General features: G+C 43.1%; 1 protein-coding gene across 1 annotated transcript in view; it reads right to left on the bottom strand.

Annotated features, from left to right (window-relative positions):
* Positions 1-12771, bottom strand: part of THRAP3 (thyroid hormone receptor associated protein 3) — a 62315-nt gene that overhangs the window by 8909 nt on the left and 40635 nt on the right. The window contains exons 3-8 of the mRNA XM_021095929.1: positions 12550-12717; positions 6531-7436; positions 4159-4872; positions 2752-2924; positions 1355-1466; positions 327-411 (exon numbers count right to left, since the gene is read on the bottom strand). Of these exons, the coding sequence (XP_020951588.1) occupies positions 327-411; positions 1355-1466; positions 2752-2924; positions 4159-4872; positions 6531-7436; positions 12550-12686 (2127 nt within the window). The 5' untranslated portion in view covers positions 12687-12717. The remainder of the gene's footprint in view (positions 1-326; positions 412-1354; positions 1467-2751; positions 2925-4158; positions 4873-6530; positions 7437-12549; positions 12718-12771) is intronic.

The following is a 12771-nucleotide window of genomic DNA, read 5'->3' as shown; positions in this document are numbered from 1 at the left end:
GTTGATTTGATAATACTTACAAGCAGAAAAATATCACAAAAAGTTTCTTCTCTCATCATGGGCACTTGTTCCAAAACTCCTCTCTTTTTTTTCTCAAGCTCACCTCAATAGACTTTGGGGTCATTTACCATATTCTAACCACTTCACAAAGGTTGTTGATACATTTAATAAAAATTAACCCTTTGTAGTTCATTTTTAGAATTATGCCCATCCTTAAAAGAAAAACACAAACTTAAGTAGAGAGTAATTTAAACAAACACATTTCTGTCAAGTTCATGCCCAACGCACTCATTTTGTTGGAATTACTGATCAAAGCAACAGTTCACCTTGTAGCCAGGTTCCCGGGGACTTTTCATTTCGTCATGAGCCAAACCATGTTTTCTGAAAGTACTGGGGGAAATGTCTATCCTCCTGGAATTGAAAACACAAAAATTGTTTACCATTCCATAGTGTGACTAGAGCACTGGTAATATTTTGGTTCACAAGCTGAGTAACAGAATCATAGATATTCCCTTTTATTGTGTTTCATAACTTATACGCTTATGTTGTTTATTTACTTACACTCTCTCATAAGTGTACAAAAGCACGCACACACATGTATGCATGCACACCCTCCCCCCACAATCTCAACTTCCTGAACTCAAACAGAAGAAACTTCTTATTTCCATCCAGTACTGCTAGAGCCATGCCTACAATCTTAAATTCACATCAAGACTACCTTTCATCTTGGGAATTAAAATATAACGGCCTATTATTCACCGATGGGATTGAGGTCCAGGTGAGAAACAACTGCCTGGCGTGACACACGTCCCCAAAAAGACCCCAATTCCAGGACTGTTGTGCAAATATGGTCCTTCCACCTACTGTAACAGGTTTAAGAGATGACTATTAAATAATTAAAGAGAAGGCCAACTTTGTTTCTAGACAAAGACCCTATTCACTGAATGAACTCCCACAACCAAAATGTTTAAACCTGCTGGGCTTTCAAACCTTTTGACATAATCCTGTCAGCTCTCCCACCTCGAGCACCCACCTGCTGCAAATCCTTCTAAAGGAAGAACTGATGTGTGAAATTCATGGACTGTTTAAAGAAACAACATTTACTCTAAGTATCGAAAGCTCACAGGGATCCTAGTTTCCAAGAATGCCAGCATTCATTTATATCAAAAGGGCTGTTTTCCTCAGGCCCCCAAAGCAGGCCCTTTTCACTCTTAGCTACCACCATCCTAGAGCCTTGAGGGCGTTAACCTAAACTGTGCTACTATTGCACCTAACAAGTGGCAAAACAAGTCGAGTTTACTATCTGATGAGCAGTCTCTTATAATCGCCTCCAGTATAAGGCTGAGGTGCTCACCTGTGAATCTCTGGGCTTTTCTTGTTTTTAGCTGCTTCCTGCTCGGTTCCTCTCTTTAGGTATTTAGTAAAGCGTTCATGCAATGTCATTCCCGAGGACCCAAAGTGATGCTCTATGAGAAGTCAAAGACAAACATGTCAGGCTATCAAATGCAGACTCAACATGCAGCTCCTCTGCATGGCCCTGCAGCCACAGAGAAGAGACTATAGTTAGCTTCATATAACAAACATACCATGAAAGAAAAGAAAAAAGTGGCTAGTTCAGACCCAATCCTATGTTGAGCCCTAGATTTCTACTGCAGGACATAGATACAGAGAAAACGGAGCCTACTATCCTCTGAATCAGCACCAACTTCTGCTTGAGTTCCAATTTCAGATGGAACCTGTAACTGGCTCAGGCCCAGCTTCTACATCACATTCCCCAGCTCATCCACCTCCATTTGCCCAGGAGATGGCACAATAACATGGGGAAGAAATCCATACCACAAGACCTATAAGAAACCTCTAGAGGCTTCTCCTACTAGACAGGAAAAGACAGAGGCTGGAAAAGCCACTTTTCATACCTCCTTCCTCAAACATTTTCAACTTTCACGTAAAGGACTTGTTCTTACAATCACAGGCTACCACTAACATTTCATAATGTTCAGCTCTGTAATTAAAAAACGGAAACTCAGGGGAGTTCCCGTCGTGGCGCAGTGGTTAACGAATCCGACTAGGAACCATGAGGTTGCGGGTTCGGTCCCTGCCCTTGCTCAGTGGGTTAACGATCCGGCGTTGCCGTGAGCTGTGGTGTAGGTTGCAGACATGGCTTGGATCCCGCGTTGCTGTGGCTCTGGTGTAGGCCGGTGGCTACAGCTCCGATTCGACCCCTAGCCTGGGAACCTCCATATGCCGCAGGAGCGGCCCAAGAAATAGCAAAAAGACAAAAAAAAAAAAAAAAAAAAAAAAAAAACGGAAACTCAGAGTTCCTGTTGTGGTGCAGCAGAAATGAATGCCAGACACTAGCATCCATGAGATGTGGGCTCAATCCCCAGCCCTGCTCAGTGGGTCAAGGATCTGGTGTCATCATGAGCTGTGGTGTAGGACAAAGATGCCACTGACATCCCACGCTGCTGTGGCTGTGGTGTAGGCTGGCAGCTGCAGCTCCCATTCGACCCATAGCCTGGGAACCTCCACATGCCGCAGGTGTGGCCCTAAAAAGCAAAAAAATAAAAAATGCTTCGAAAAACAAAATAAAAAATGCAAACTCCTCCCTAGAAGAAAGTCCCTACCTTCAAAGGTCCTACTGATGAGTCCCCCAAAGCCTCCCTCATTCACCCTCTCACCCTTCCGCTTGTTAGAGAGGAAGCTAAGCTGAGGAAAGGGCGCCTGAGCAGGCTGGGGGTGGTCTGGACTCACCTTTAACATGGTGAACGATGGTCACTATATGCTGCGCAAATAGTTCTGAGGGGCTCCTCTGAGACTGAGCTGACTGAATGTGCTGGAAAATGGATCGAAATTCCTGTTCCTTTTTGTTGCTATGAACTAGATCCCGACAAAGCTTGCGTTCCTGAGCCAATAAGCCACTGGGTCTGAAAAAGAAAGCAGAGGGAGGCCCAATGTAGCAAAATACACAGAAAGTAAGAACATTTAAACCGTAAAAACGCAAAGCGTGCTTTAAGAGTTTAAATTTATCCACAAAATTCCCTTTTTAAAGTTCAAAGTAACTTCAATGTACCGCAACTATGGGACAAAGCATCCCAAATCTTTCCTCTGTTTCCCCTTGGAATCTTTAATAGGAATGAATGGGCAGGATGAAGCATTAAACTTTAGTGACTGTTTTGGGGGAGGGTCTCTGCTGGTTTTAACATATGACAAAATGGGAAGGTTTCTTTGGGCTTTTTAAGGCTGCACCTGTGGCATATGGAAGTTCCCGGGCCAGAAGTCAAATGGGAGCTGCAGCTGCCAGCCTACACCACAGCCGCTGCCACACCAGATCCAAGTCGCATCTGCGACCTACACCATAGCTCACAGCAATGCCGGATCCTTAAGCCACTGAGTGAGGCCAGGGATCAAACCCACACCCCATGGATACTAATCTGGGTCTTAACCCGCTAAGCCACAACAGCAAGTCCAGGAAGATGTTTTAAAAAATCAACTAGCTTGGCCAGCCAGGGTTACTCAGTGCAGTGACACAATGTGGCAAGAGTGGGATGAGACTGGCATGCTGCTCAGCAGACTTCCACATGGTTGTGCAGGTTTCACAGAAGGTGAGAAGCAGCCTAGGGTTCAACCACTCTTTCCTTGAGTTCTTGCGCCCCCAGCCCCAACTCTAAAACCCTTACATTATTTGACGGAGGCCTGTAATGATAGAACTGTGACTTAGCTAAGAATGGAGAAATGGCTCCTGAACAGCTCCATGGGCGAAAGACATCCTAAACACATTTAGGAAGAAAACAGAACAGGGATGGAACTGGAGAGTGGTGGTGAGTGATGCGACAGATGGAGGGCAAAAAAGAGAAGCAGAGGGGAACTCAGTACTAAAAAATCCAGTCACTGAAGACTTTAAAAAGATGCTTCACCAAAGCTGCGATACTGCCCAATACATAATGGATTGCTCAGTAACACACACTTATACTGCCCAATACATAATGGATTGCTCAGTAACACACACTTCTACTCTGAAAACAGGGAGATACAAAGAGTGTCTGCGCTGAAAGTTAACAGCAGGGGCCCGTCCTGTCCCAGAACCACCTCAGAGAGGAATTCAGGAGATTAACACTTCGGCTACTCAAGACCTGAGGGACAGGATGGACCACATCTCACCTGGCAAGGTCCTCATCGAAAGAGTCCATCCGGACATTGACCTGGGCCTCTCGAGTAATGGAAAAGGAAGACTTCCCTGTGGAAAAGTCTCCTTTGGCTCCCAGCTTCTCTCGGCTCTCAGAGGTCTTTCTTGGGGGAGGTGATGAGCTTTTCTCCTGGACCGCTTTATAAGCAGTCACTCGGAAATTTTTTTCAGGCACAAACCCCCTGTGCCCACTTTCGGTTCTCTTGGGTCCTCCCCGATCCTCCTTTTTGGATCTCTCTGAGAAAGACTCCTCCTCCAGCTCCTCTGTTTTTCTTTGCTTTTCCTTCCCGGGAGGTGCATATACCAGGCCCTCCCATTTGCCTGACTTCTCCTCCTCCTGGTTTTTGTTTGTACCTGCTATGACTTTCGACATATATTTGGGTTCATCATCAAACTCAGACTCCTTCCTTCCCTTAGCCTTGTCCTTATCTTGATCATCCAGCTCCTCCTTGTGGAAGTCAGCCATCTTCTTCTCAAAGTCATCTCGGAGCTTATACCTTTTGGGAGACTGGCTACCCCGAAAAGGCTTCTCAGTATCAGTTTTGGGAGCAAATGGATCAGATTTCACTTTCGTATCACCCAAGCCTGCATCAGAGAAGCTCCCTTTCTCTTTCATTTTCTCTTTATCAGTATTTGTTTGTTTCTGTTCCTTATCTTTTCCATTCTCTGTCTTCTGCTCATCTAGATACCTAGTTATGAAAACACAAGGGAAACACACAGAGGCTTCTGAAGCAAACTGATCTAAAATAAAACAGCACCACATGGTCTTACAAATTTTTGGTTAACAAACATGTCTTGTGGATTCTAGTGTTACCAAAGGAGTTTCTACTTAACTGCTTTCTAGTAAGTTCTGAAAAACTGCTCTTCACACATTTACGAACTTGGCACTTAAGAGAAAAATGTATGTTCGGCTGAGTTGTGTATTACAAAAACAACCAAAAAGAAAACAGCAAAGGTAATTTTTAGGCTACCGAAGAACAAAAACCTACTTACCTGTAAGTGGTCTAGGAAAAAAAAAATTAAGGTCTTATCCAACCTTCACTCAGTCACTTAAAATCTGCTTTCAGCAAAGTTAACATAGAATGTTCAACATTGGACTGTTTTGCTTTTATACAACTCACATTTGGAAATACAAGTCTCAAAAGAGACTTCAAATTTGCTTCAAGTCACCTAGAAGATCTAAGTATGAAATATACTGTGAACACAAATAAAAACAAAAAATATGTTAATTGGGGAGAGAGGGAAAATCATCCTACTCATTCAGTCCTTCTTGGCAAGGAACCGAACTTGTCTTGTTTTTGCCGCACCTGACGCATGTGGAAACTCCCGGGCCAGGGATCAAACCTGTGCCACAGCAGTAACGAGAGCCACGGCAGTGACAACCCTAGATCCTTAGCCCACCGAGCTGCTAAGGAACTCCAAAACTTGTATTTAAAGTAGACATAATGAAGGCTGGAAAGTACAGATTCTCAATGTCTCATCTGTACCATTAATAGGAAAAGTTTGATCAAGTTATAGTTGCATTAATATGGCAAAGAGGAACAAAGGACAGCAGGGCATCAAAGAACATGCAAATAAGAGAGGAAAAAAAAAGGTGGGAAGGGAACCACCTGCTCTCTAAGTCTCTCTTGACAACCTGGTCCTGATACAATTTCCCTGTTAGGCCTCTGCCATCCCAATACATCCAACCACACAAAACAAAAATTCAGGTTCCAACTCACTGTGCCCCAACCCCCCACCACCCTGGGTAGAAAGACAGAATCACCGTTATGTCCTCTCCTAACACACAGCCTGGTTGGCTTCTACTGGGACATACACCCACCTTGTGCTTTTAGAACAAGGTCTTCCTGGACTAAGCCTTGGACTTTCCCATTCTGCCCAGTCTCCCCGACTGGGCAGGGTACGAGGGTTCAAGGGGACAGCTCTTCACCGTGATGGGCTGATGCAGACTGATCACAGTAGATGGTGGGTCCTAGTGGGTCTAACAGCACCAACAGCCATTCATTTTGGTAAAGACCACTTTTTTTTTGATAGCTGACCCACAAATCTCTACTGTTCTCTGGCTTACATTGGTAGAATCCAAGGCAAATTTTAAATATGAAAACATCACTGCAGAGTGGTCTAAAGAAAACTTTATGCTGCAATACAAATTTAGGAAGGTAGGAAAACTAGAGTTAAGCTAAAGGATACCTTAGGGTGATGCTTTAAAGTTTGCTGAAGGAAAGGTTTAGGAAATGGGGATTACTTCTGATTATTACCACTAATCAGAGCTCTAAGGATCACATTACAATTAAACCACCAGCTGGTGAGATAAAAACACAACCGACAGGGGAAACAAGATACTTGCCTCTTTGTATAGGCTGCTCCTCCTGGAGCAGCACCCTCCTCTTTCTGAGATGAGCCATATGTGGAGCCAGTGGCTGGTGGACTCTTACCCACAGGGCTTTTTTTGGATGGACTCAAGGACCCAGAGCCATGGTCAAACTGACCTTGGTGTGTCCCAGCCTGGTACCCAGCACCACTCTGCAGAGTTGAGCCCATCTGGGATGTGCTGGAAAGTGGAGGGCTAGGTTTTGGCACCGGGCTAGGACGTGGTGACCGCCGCCTCACCACCACAGACTGGAGGGGGCTTTTGAGAGCAGGGCTTCGCTCTCGGGGACTCATCTCAGACACTGCTGAAGCCCGTGATGTAGAACCAGCACTGTATGTGGTGGCATCTGGCCACGGCTTTGAGCTCTCAGATGCTTTTGTGTCTTGAGAGGTGCCTCCAGAGAACGTCTGATCCTTGGCCTCATCTCCCTGGTTATCCCCGGCAGCCTGAGACGGCCGGCTATCCTTGGAAGAGGACTTTTTCTCCTTTGTAGATTTGCGCTTAGAAGATTCAACTCGGCTATGGTTGGAGGAAGAACGAGAAGATGAGGAACGCCTTGACCTGTCAGAGGAAGACTTATCGGAGTTTCTAGAATGGCTCCTGGACCGTGGTGAAGGGGACCTTCTCTTTGGGGACCGGGATCGGGAACGGCCCCGACGAGGACTGTATGCTTGCCGGTAATTCTGCCAATTTGAGCGGTAGTTTCCATAGCCTCCTCGATTATACTGGCCCCATGGATAAAAGCCTCTGTTGCGCCCACGGAAATAATAGGGCCTTCTATAGCCTCTGTTGTGACCTCGGAAATCTCGATTCTGATATACTCTTGGGTGATTTCTCTCTCTGTTGTGAGCCGGAGAATATGATCTGGAACGAGACCTGGAACTGAAAGAGGGGCAAGGGAAGGAAGAAAAGTTTGAATTTTTGACACAAGCATTTTTATTCATGAAAAACCTGCCAACAAAGAGGTAAATCTCTGCTTTTATGTATCGTTTATTTTCAGTAACTTTCAAACAAAAGTATAAAAATACTTATTCCTACCCTTATAGCTATACAGACAAGAATCACTTTAACAAATGAGATGCTTCATGAATATTGTAGCACCTTCTGCAATGTAGCTCTAAAGTGACCGAAAAAATAAAAGTGTTCTTAATGTAGTAAAGTGAACAAACCCCATTTTAATACAGTACACGAACTGCTTCGAGTTTCAGAGGCACAGAAGATTTTACAGGTAAGTTCCTACGTCACTGAAAGCGAGGAAGAAAGTGAGGAAGAACTACAAGCGGGCAATTACTCAAGTCTCCAGGTCCCAAACTATTCTAACACTTTACTCCACATCCTATCGACCTCTGTCTGTGAGGGACTAATTTCTTAGCTTCCACTAAGATTTGGGGTTACAACAGTTCTAAACCAAAGAACACTTAAAAACGAACTCAAAGAGAATGCATTTACCTGTTCAAAGCTTAAAAGAACTTTAAATCAGATCAGCAAAGCATACAACACTGTTTGTTTTACTGGGAATCTGGAAATGATCTATCTAGAAGGTTGTCTCTGTGGCTGAGTAAGATCTTACCTTGGCACCACAAGAGGGCACCATTTGACCACAAGACACCTTCACACACAAGAGGGCGGGTAGCCAAGAGAAACTACCAAACAGCCTCACACTTGGCCATCTTTCAGGTCAACCTAACACCTAGTGTTGTGTTCTTCTTCATCTAACAATACAGAACTCTAATTTAGCAAAGGCACACTTCCAGAACTGCAAGGATCCAAAAATAACCTAATTTTTATAAAAATTACATTTTTACAAATGCCAGGGAGCATTTGTACAAAACCCCAAAATTGAATTTGTTGGCGCAAAAATCCACTGAGGTTCTTCAACACGGCTTGTCAACTATGATAAAGAGCATTAACATCAGTCACTACTCCTACAGTCAGCTAGAAATAGGTAAAATTATTAGAAAACCCCTAAAATGTTTTCTTTACAATACAGAATAAAAATGCTTCAGTTCAAAAACATTTCTCATACAGACCTGACTGGAAAGAGATGCATTTTATCTGTTTGCTTGGTATTTTACAAGTAACTCTATTTAGGAAAATGTGACAGGTTTTAACAACTAAACACAATGTTATTTTAAAAAAGAAACTTACACTTTTAATCTAAAGAAGATAAAGTGGGATTGGTTTTCCACTATTTACTACCCATGGTACTCAGTTTCCTCTATGGGAGGAACAACTGGAACTGGCAAAGATGCATCATATCGCTGGTTGTTAATGGTTGCTGTTTAAGCACAATTAAAAAAAAAAAAAAAAAAAAAAAACTTACCTTCCACACTTTTCAATTGAAAACAGTACCAATAGAAGAAAGAAGGAGGGAGAGGCAGATGCAGGCTATGAAACTGAATATGACCCAATTAAATGGCTATACTTGAGGGAGGTGATGCACTACCAGCACTAAGGAGGGTTTTATTCATGTTCCCATCCTCAGAGGTTACTGCTGCTTCTGTCACCAATTACTAGTAGGGCCCTGCGGCATACTGCATCCAAAACCCGCAGTCACTGCATAGATGCAGGAACATGAGGCTCTGCAGATTGCAAATGAAGTTATTTATGAGAAGTCACTTAAAAGGATACAGTCTGTGAAATACAAGGAAACAACCAATTTTCTCCAATTCTGTAGGAATCAGCAGTTAAGGTAATTTAAAGGCATGGTTTCTCAAACTCTCTGGATAGTATACTTTCCTTGCAGGAGAGGGAAAACAAAAGAAAAAAATCATGAAACAGATAAGCCAGAAATAAAAACTGAACATCCAGTGGCAAATTTATCTGTTTCTAAAAAACAGAGGGAGTTCCCATCATGGCTCAGTGGTTAGCGAATCCGACTAGGAACCATGAGGTTGTGGGTTCGATCCCTGGCCTTGCTCAGTGGGTTAAGGATCCGGCGTTGCCGTGAGCTGTGGTGTAGGTTGCAGACAAGGTTCAGATCCAGCGTTGCTGTGGCTCTGGCGTAGGCCAGTGGCTACAGCTCCGATTCTACCCCTAGCCTGGGAACCTCCATATGCCTCAGGAGCGGCCCAAGAAACGGCAAAAAAGACACAAAAACAAAAACAAAAAACAGAGAAATCAGACTAGAATCAAGTATTAAAAATATGCTTTTTAGTGGAAATACTCCACTGGGTTTTTTTGTTTTTGTTTTTTTGGTTTTTTTTGCTTTTTAGGGTCACATCTGTGGCCTAAAAGTTCTAGGGCTAGGGGTCGAATTGGAACTGCAGCTGGCAGCCTATACCACAGCAGATCCTAGCCATGTCTGTGACCTAAACCACAGCTCATGGCAATGCTGGATCCCTACCCACTGATCGAGGCCAGGGATCAAACTTGCATCCTCATGGATACCAGTCAAGTTCGTAACCCGCGGAGCCAAAGAGGAAGTCCTCTTTAGGTATTAAGACAGCACATAAAGGGGCTCTAGACCTACCCCAGTACATATTCCTGCCTAAGGTATTTTCCCCTCATTTGGCAAGTTGATTAATGGCCATGCCAAATTAGAATAAAGAGAAGCAATCTGCCCAGAAAGATGTGCAGAACTCCAGTTATCAAATACTTCATAGTTGGTTAACATTTTTCAATTGGGTTTATGTCAGTTCAATTTTATCTTAGTTTCAGTTGTAGAGCCTCCTCTTTTTAAGCCAATTATTTAATTTCCATTTACTAGATTAAGTTTTAAAATGTTACCTCTAGAAGCAAATGAGCTAACACTGAGGTTTAAACAGCTCAGATCAAAAGACTCTGGGTATAAAATGGGAGTTACTAAGAGTATCTGCTCAATCCTATGGCCTTGATAGCAACTTCCTTAGGTAGATATATTTTCCTCTCTTCTTTTATTTTTTTGGAGGGGAGATGGGATGGAATTTTACTTACACAGACCCTGACACAACTGGACAATGAAACAGACTCCATTTAGCACAGGGCTTGAACAAAATCTGGTACAAATATGTGCACCCAAGGAACATGGGAAAGAAAAATAAAGCTAGGATTGGGTTACCCTCAAGGTGTAACATTATCTTCATTAAAAAAAATTTTTTTTTAATTCAGTGTTTTCTTTTGAGAGAGAGATTCAACATTTATATCTTCTGTTCTACACTATAGCAAAGACTTCGATATTTATCCACACCTACTTTTTGTTGAATCTCTGCTCTGAAACTAATTTTTAGATAGGCTTCTCATAGATTCCAGTTAAGAACTAACTTACTCTTGGGAGTTCCCGTCATGGCTCAGCAGAAATGAATCTGACTAGCATCCAGGAGGACCCTGGCCTCGCTCAGGGGGTTAAGGATCCCTCATTGCTGTGGCTGTGGCACAGGCCAGCAGCTACAGCTCTGATTCCACCCCTAGCCTGGGAACCTCCATATGCCATGGATGTGGCCCTAAAAAGACAAGAAAAAAAAAAAAAAAAAACACAAAACAACAACAACAACAAAAACTAACTTATTGGGAGGAGAAGGGGAGATGCTACTAACCATTTGTCTTTAATCTCTTTTAGAAGTACTATAAGACTATGGAAACCATCAAGAATAAAGCTTAGGAGTTCCCGTTGTGGTGCAGTGGTTAACAAATCCGACTAGGAACCATGAGGTTGCGGGTTCGGTCCCTGCCCTTGCTCAGTGGGTTAACGATCCGGCGTTGCCGTGAGCTGTGGTGTAGGTTGCAGACGCAGCTCAGATCCCGCGTTGCTGTGGCTCTGGCGTAGGCCGGCGGCTACAGCTCCGATTGGACCCCTAGCCTGGGAACCTCCATATGCCGCAGGGGCGGCCCAAGAAATAGCAAAAAAAAAAAAAAAAAAAAAACCACTGAAAATTATCTCCTTGCCTACTCTAACTTTAACAAAAAGAATGAAATTGTGCAAAGATTCTCCCTTCGATATTTAAATACTTCAATATTTCTCTAACACACATAGAAACTTACATTTACTAAAAAGTTCTTAATCAATTCACAAAAGAATAGTAAAAGTTTTAAAGAATGAAAACTGAACTCACAACGCATCAAAAGAGGAAAAGATGCTGGAAGTTTCATATCCTACTGCAAGACACAGTTGAAACGGGGGAAAAACCCTACTAAAGGGGTAGAAACTAAATTAAAGAATAATGGCCATAAATTTCAAAAGAATTCTTTGTACATTTAGTAGGACAAAATGATGTCTACCATAGCAACTTTTAAGTAGTTTTAAGATGTGTTTGACTTGGAGTTCCTGTCATGGCACAGAAGAAATGAATCCAACTAGGAACCATGAGGTTGTGGGTTTGATCCCTGGCCCTCCTCAGTGGGTTAAGGATCCGGCATTGCCAGGACCTGTGGCGTAGGTCGAAGACATGGCTTGGATCCAGCGTTGCTGTGGTTGTGGTATAAGCAGCTGTAGCTCCGAATGGACCCCTAGCCAACCTCCACATGCCACGGGTGCGGCCCTAAAAAGACAAAAAAAAAAAAAAAAAAAGTTGTTCGACTGAATAAATGCAGCTTGTTAACAACTGGCATATACAATTGGTGTATACAAACGGCTCCTGATAAGTTTTTTAGGTGTAATTATTTTAGTGGGTTAAGGCTTCTTTCCTGATAGTACTATTAATCCTCTGAGCAACCCTTTCTTTGATGATACAAATAAACTTTAGTCCAAACCTCCAAAAATATTTTAGTGAAAAATAATCAGGTACAGAGATTTGAAGCAAATAGCTTAAATAAAAATAAAATGCTCTTTCTTCCAAAGTGGATGAAAAACGGTATTATCGTCAGAAGAGAAAAGGAATTAGGGAAACAGCACAGCAGTCGAAGCCGATTGCGATCTGTAGCCCTTGAAGAGACATGGAATATCTTACAGACCACACGCTGCCCTCAAGCCAACCCCTCGCCTCCATCTGGCACTCACAGGAAGAGCTGAACGAAACATCATCAATGACCCATACTGACGGATCAGTGATTATATTAATATACACTCACACCCCCTTACCTCAGCCTGCGCTTCCTCGAACGAGAGACAGATCGACTTCGGGACCGGGACTTTGAAAATGAACGAGAACGAGATCTTGATGCGGATCTTGACCGAGAAGAGCGAGATCCAGACTTAGATTTGTTTGTTTTTGACATCTCTGAAGAGAGGGTCACTTTTCAGTTACACCTAAAGGAAGAAGATAGATTCAAATAAATAAGTCCCTTTGAAAATTTGAACTTC

This window comes from Sus scrofa, chromosome 6, assembly GCF_000003025.6.
Source record: "Sus scrofa isolate TJ Tabasco breed Duroc chromosome 6, Sscrofa11.1, whole genome shotgun sequence".
Lineage (NCBI taxonomy): Eukaryota > Metazoa > Chordata > Mammalia > Artiodactyla > Suidae > Sus > Sus scrofa.
The sequence above is the reverse complement of the archived record's forward strand: the minus strand, read 5'-3'. Positions and strand labels throughout refer to the sequence as shown.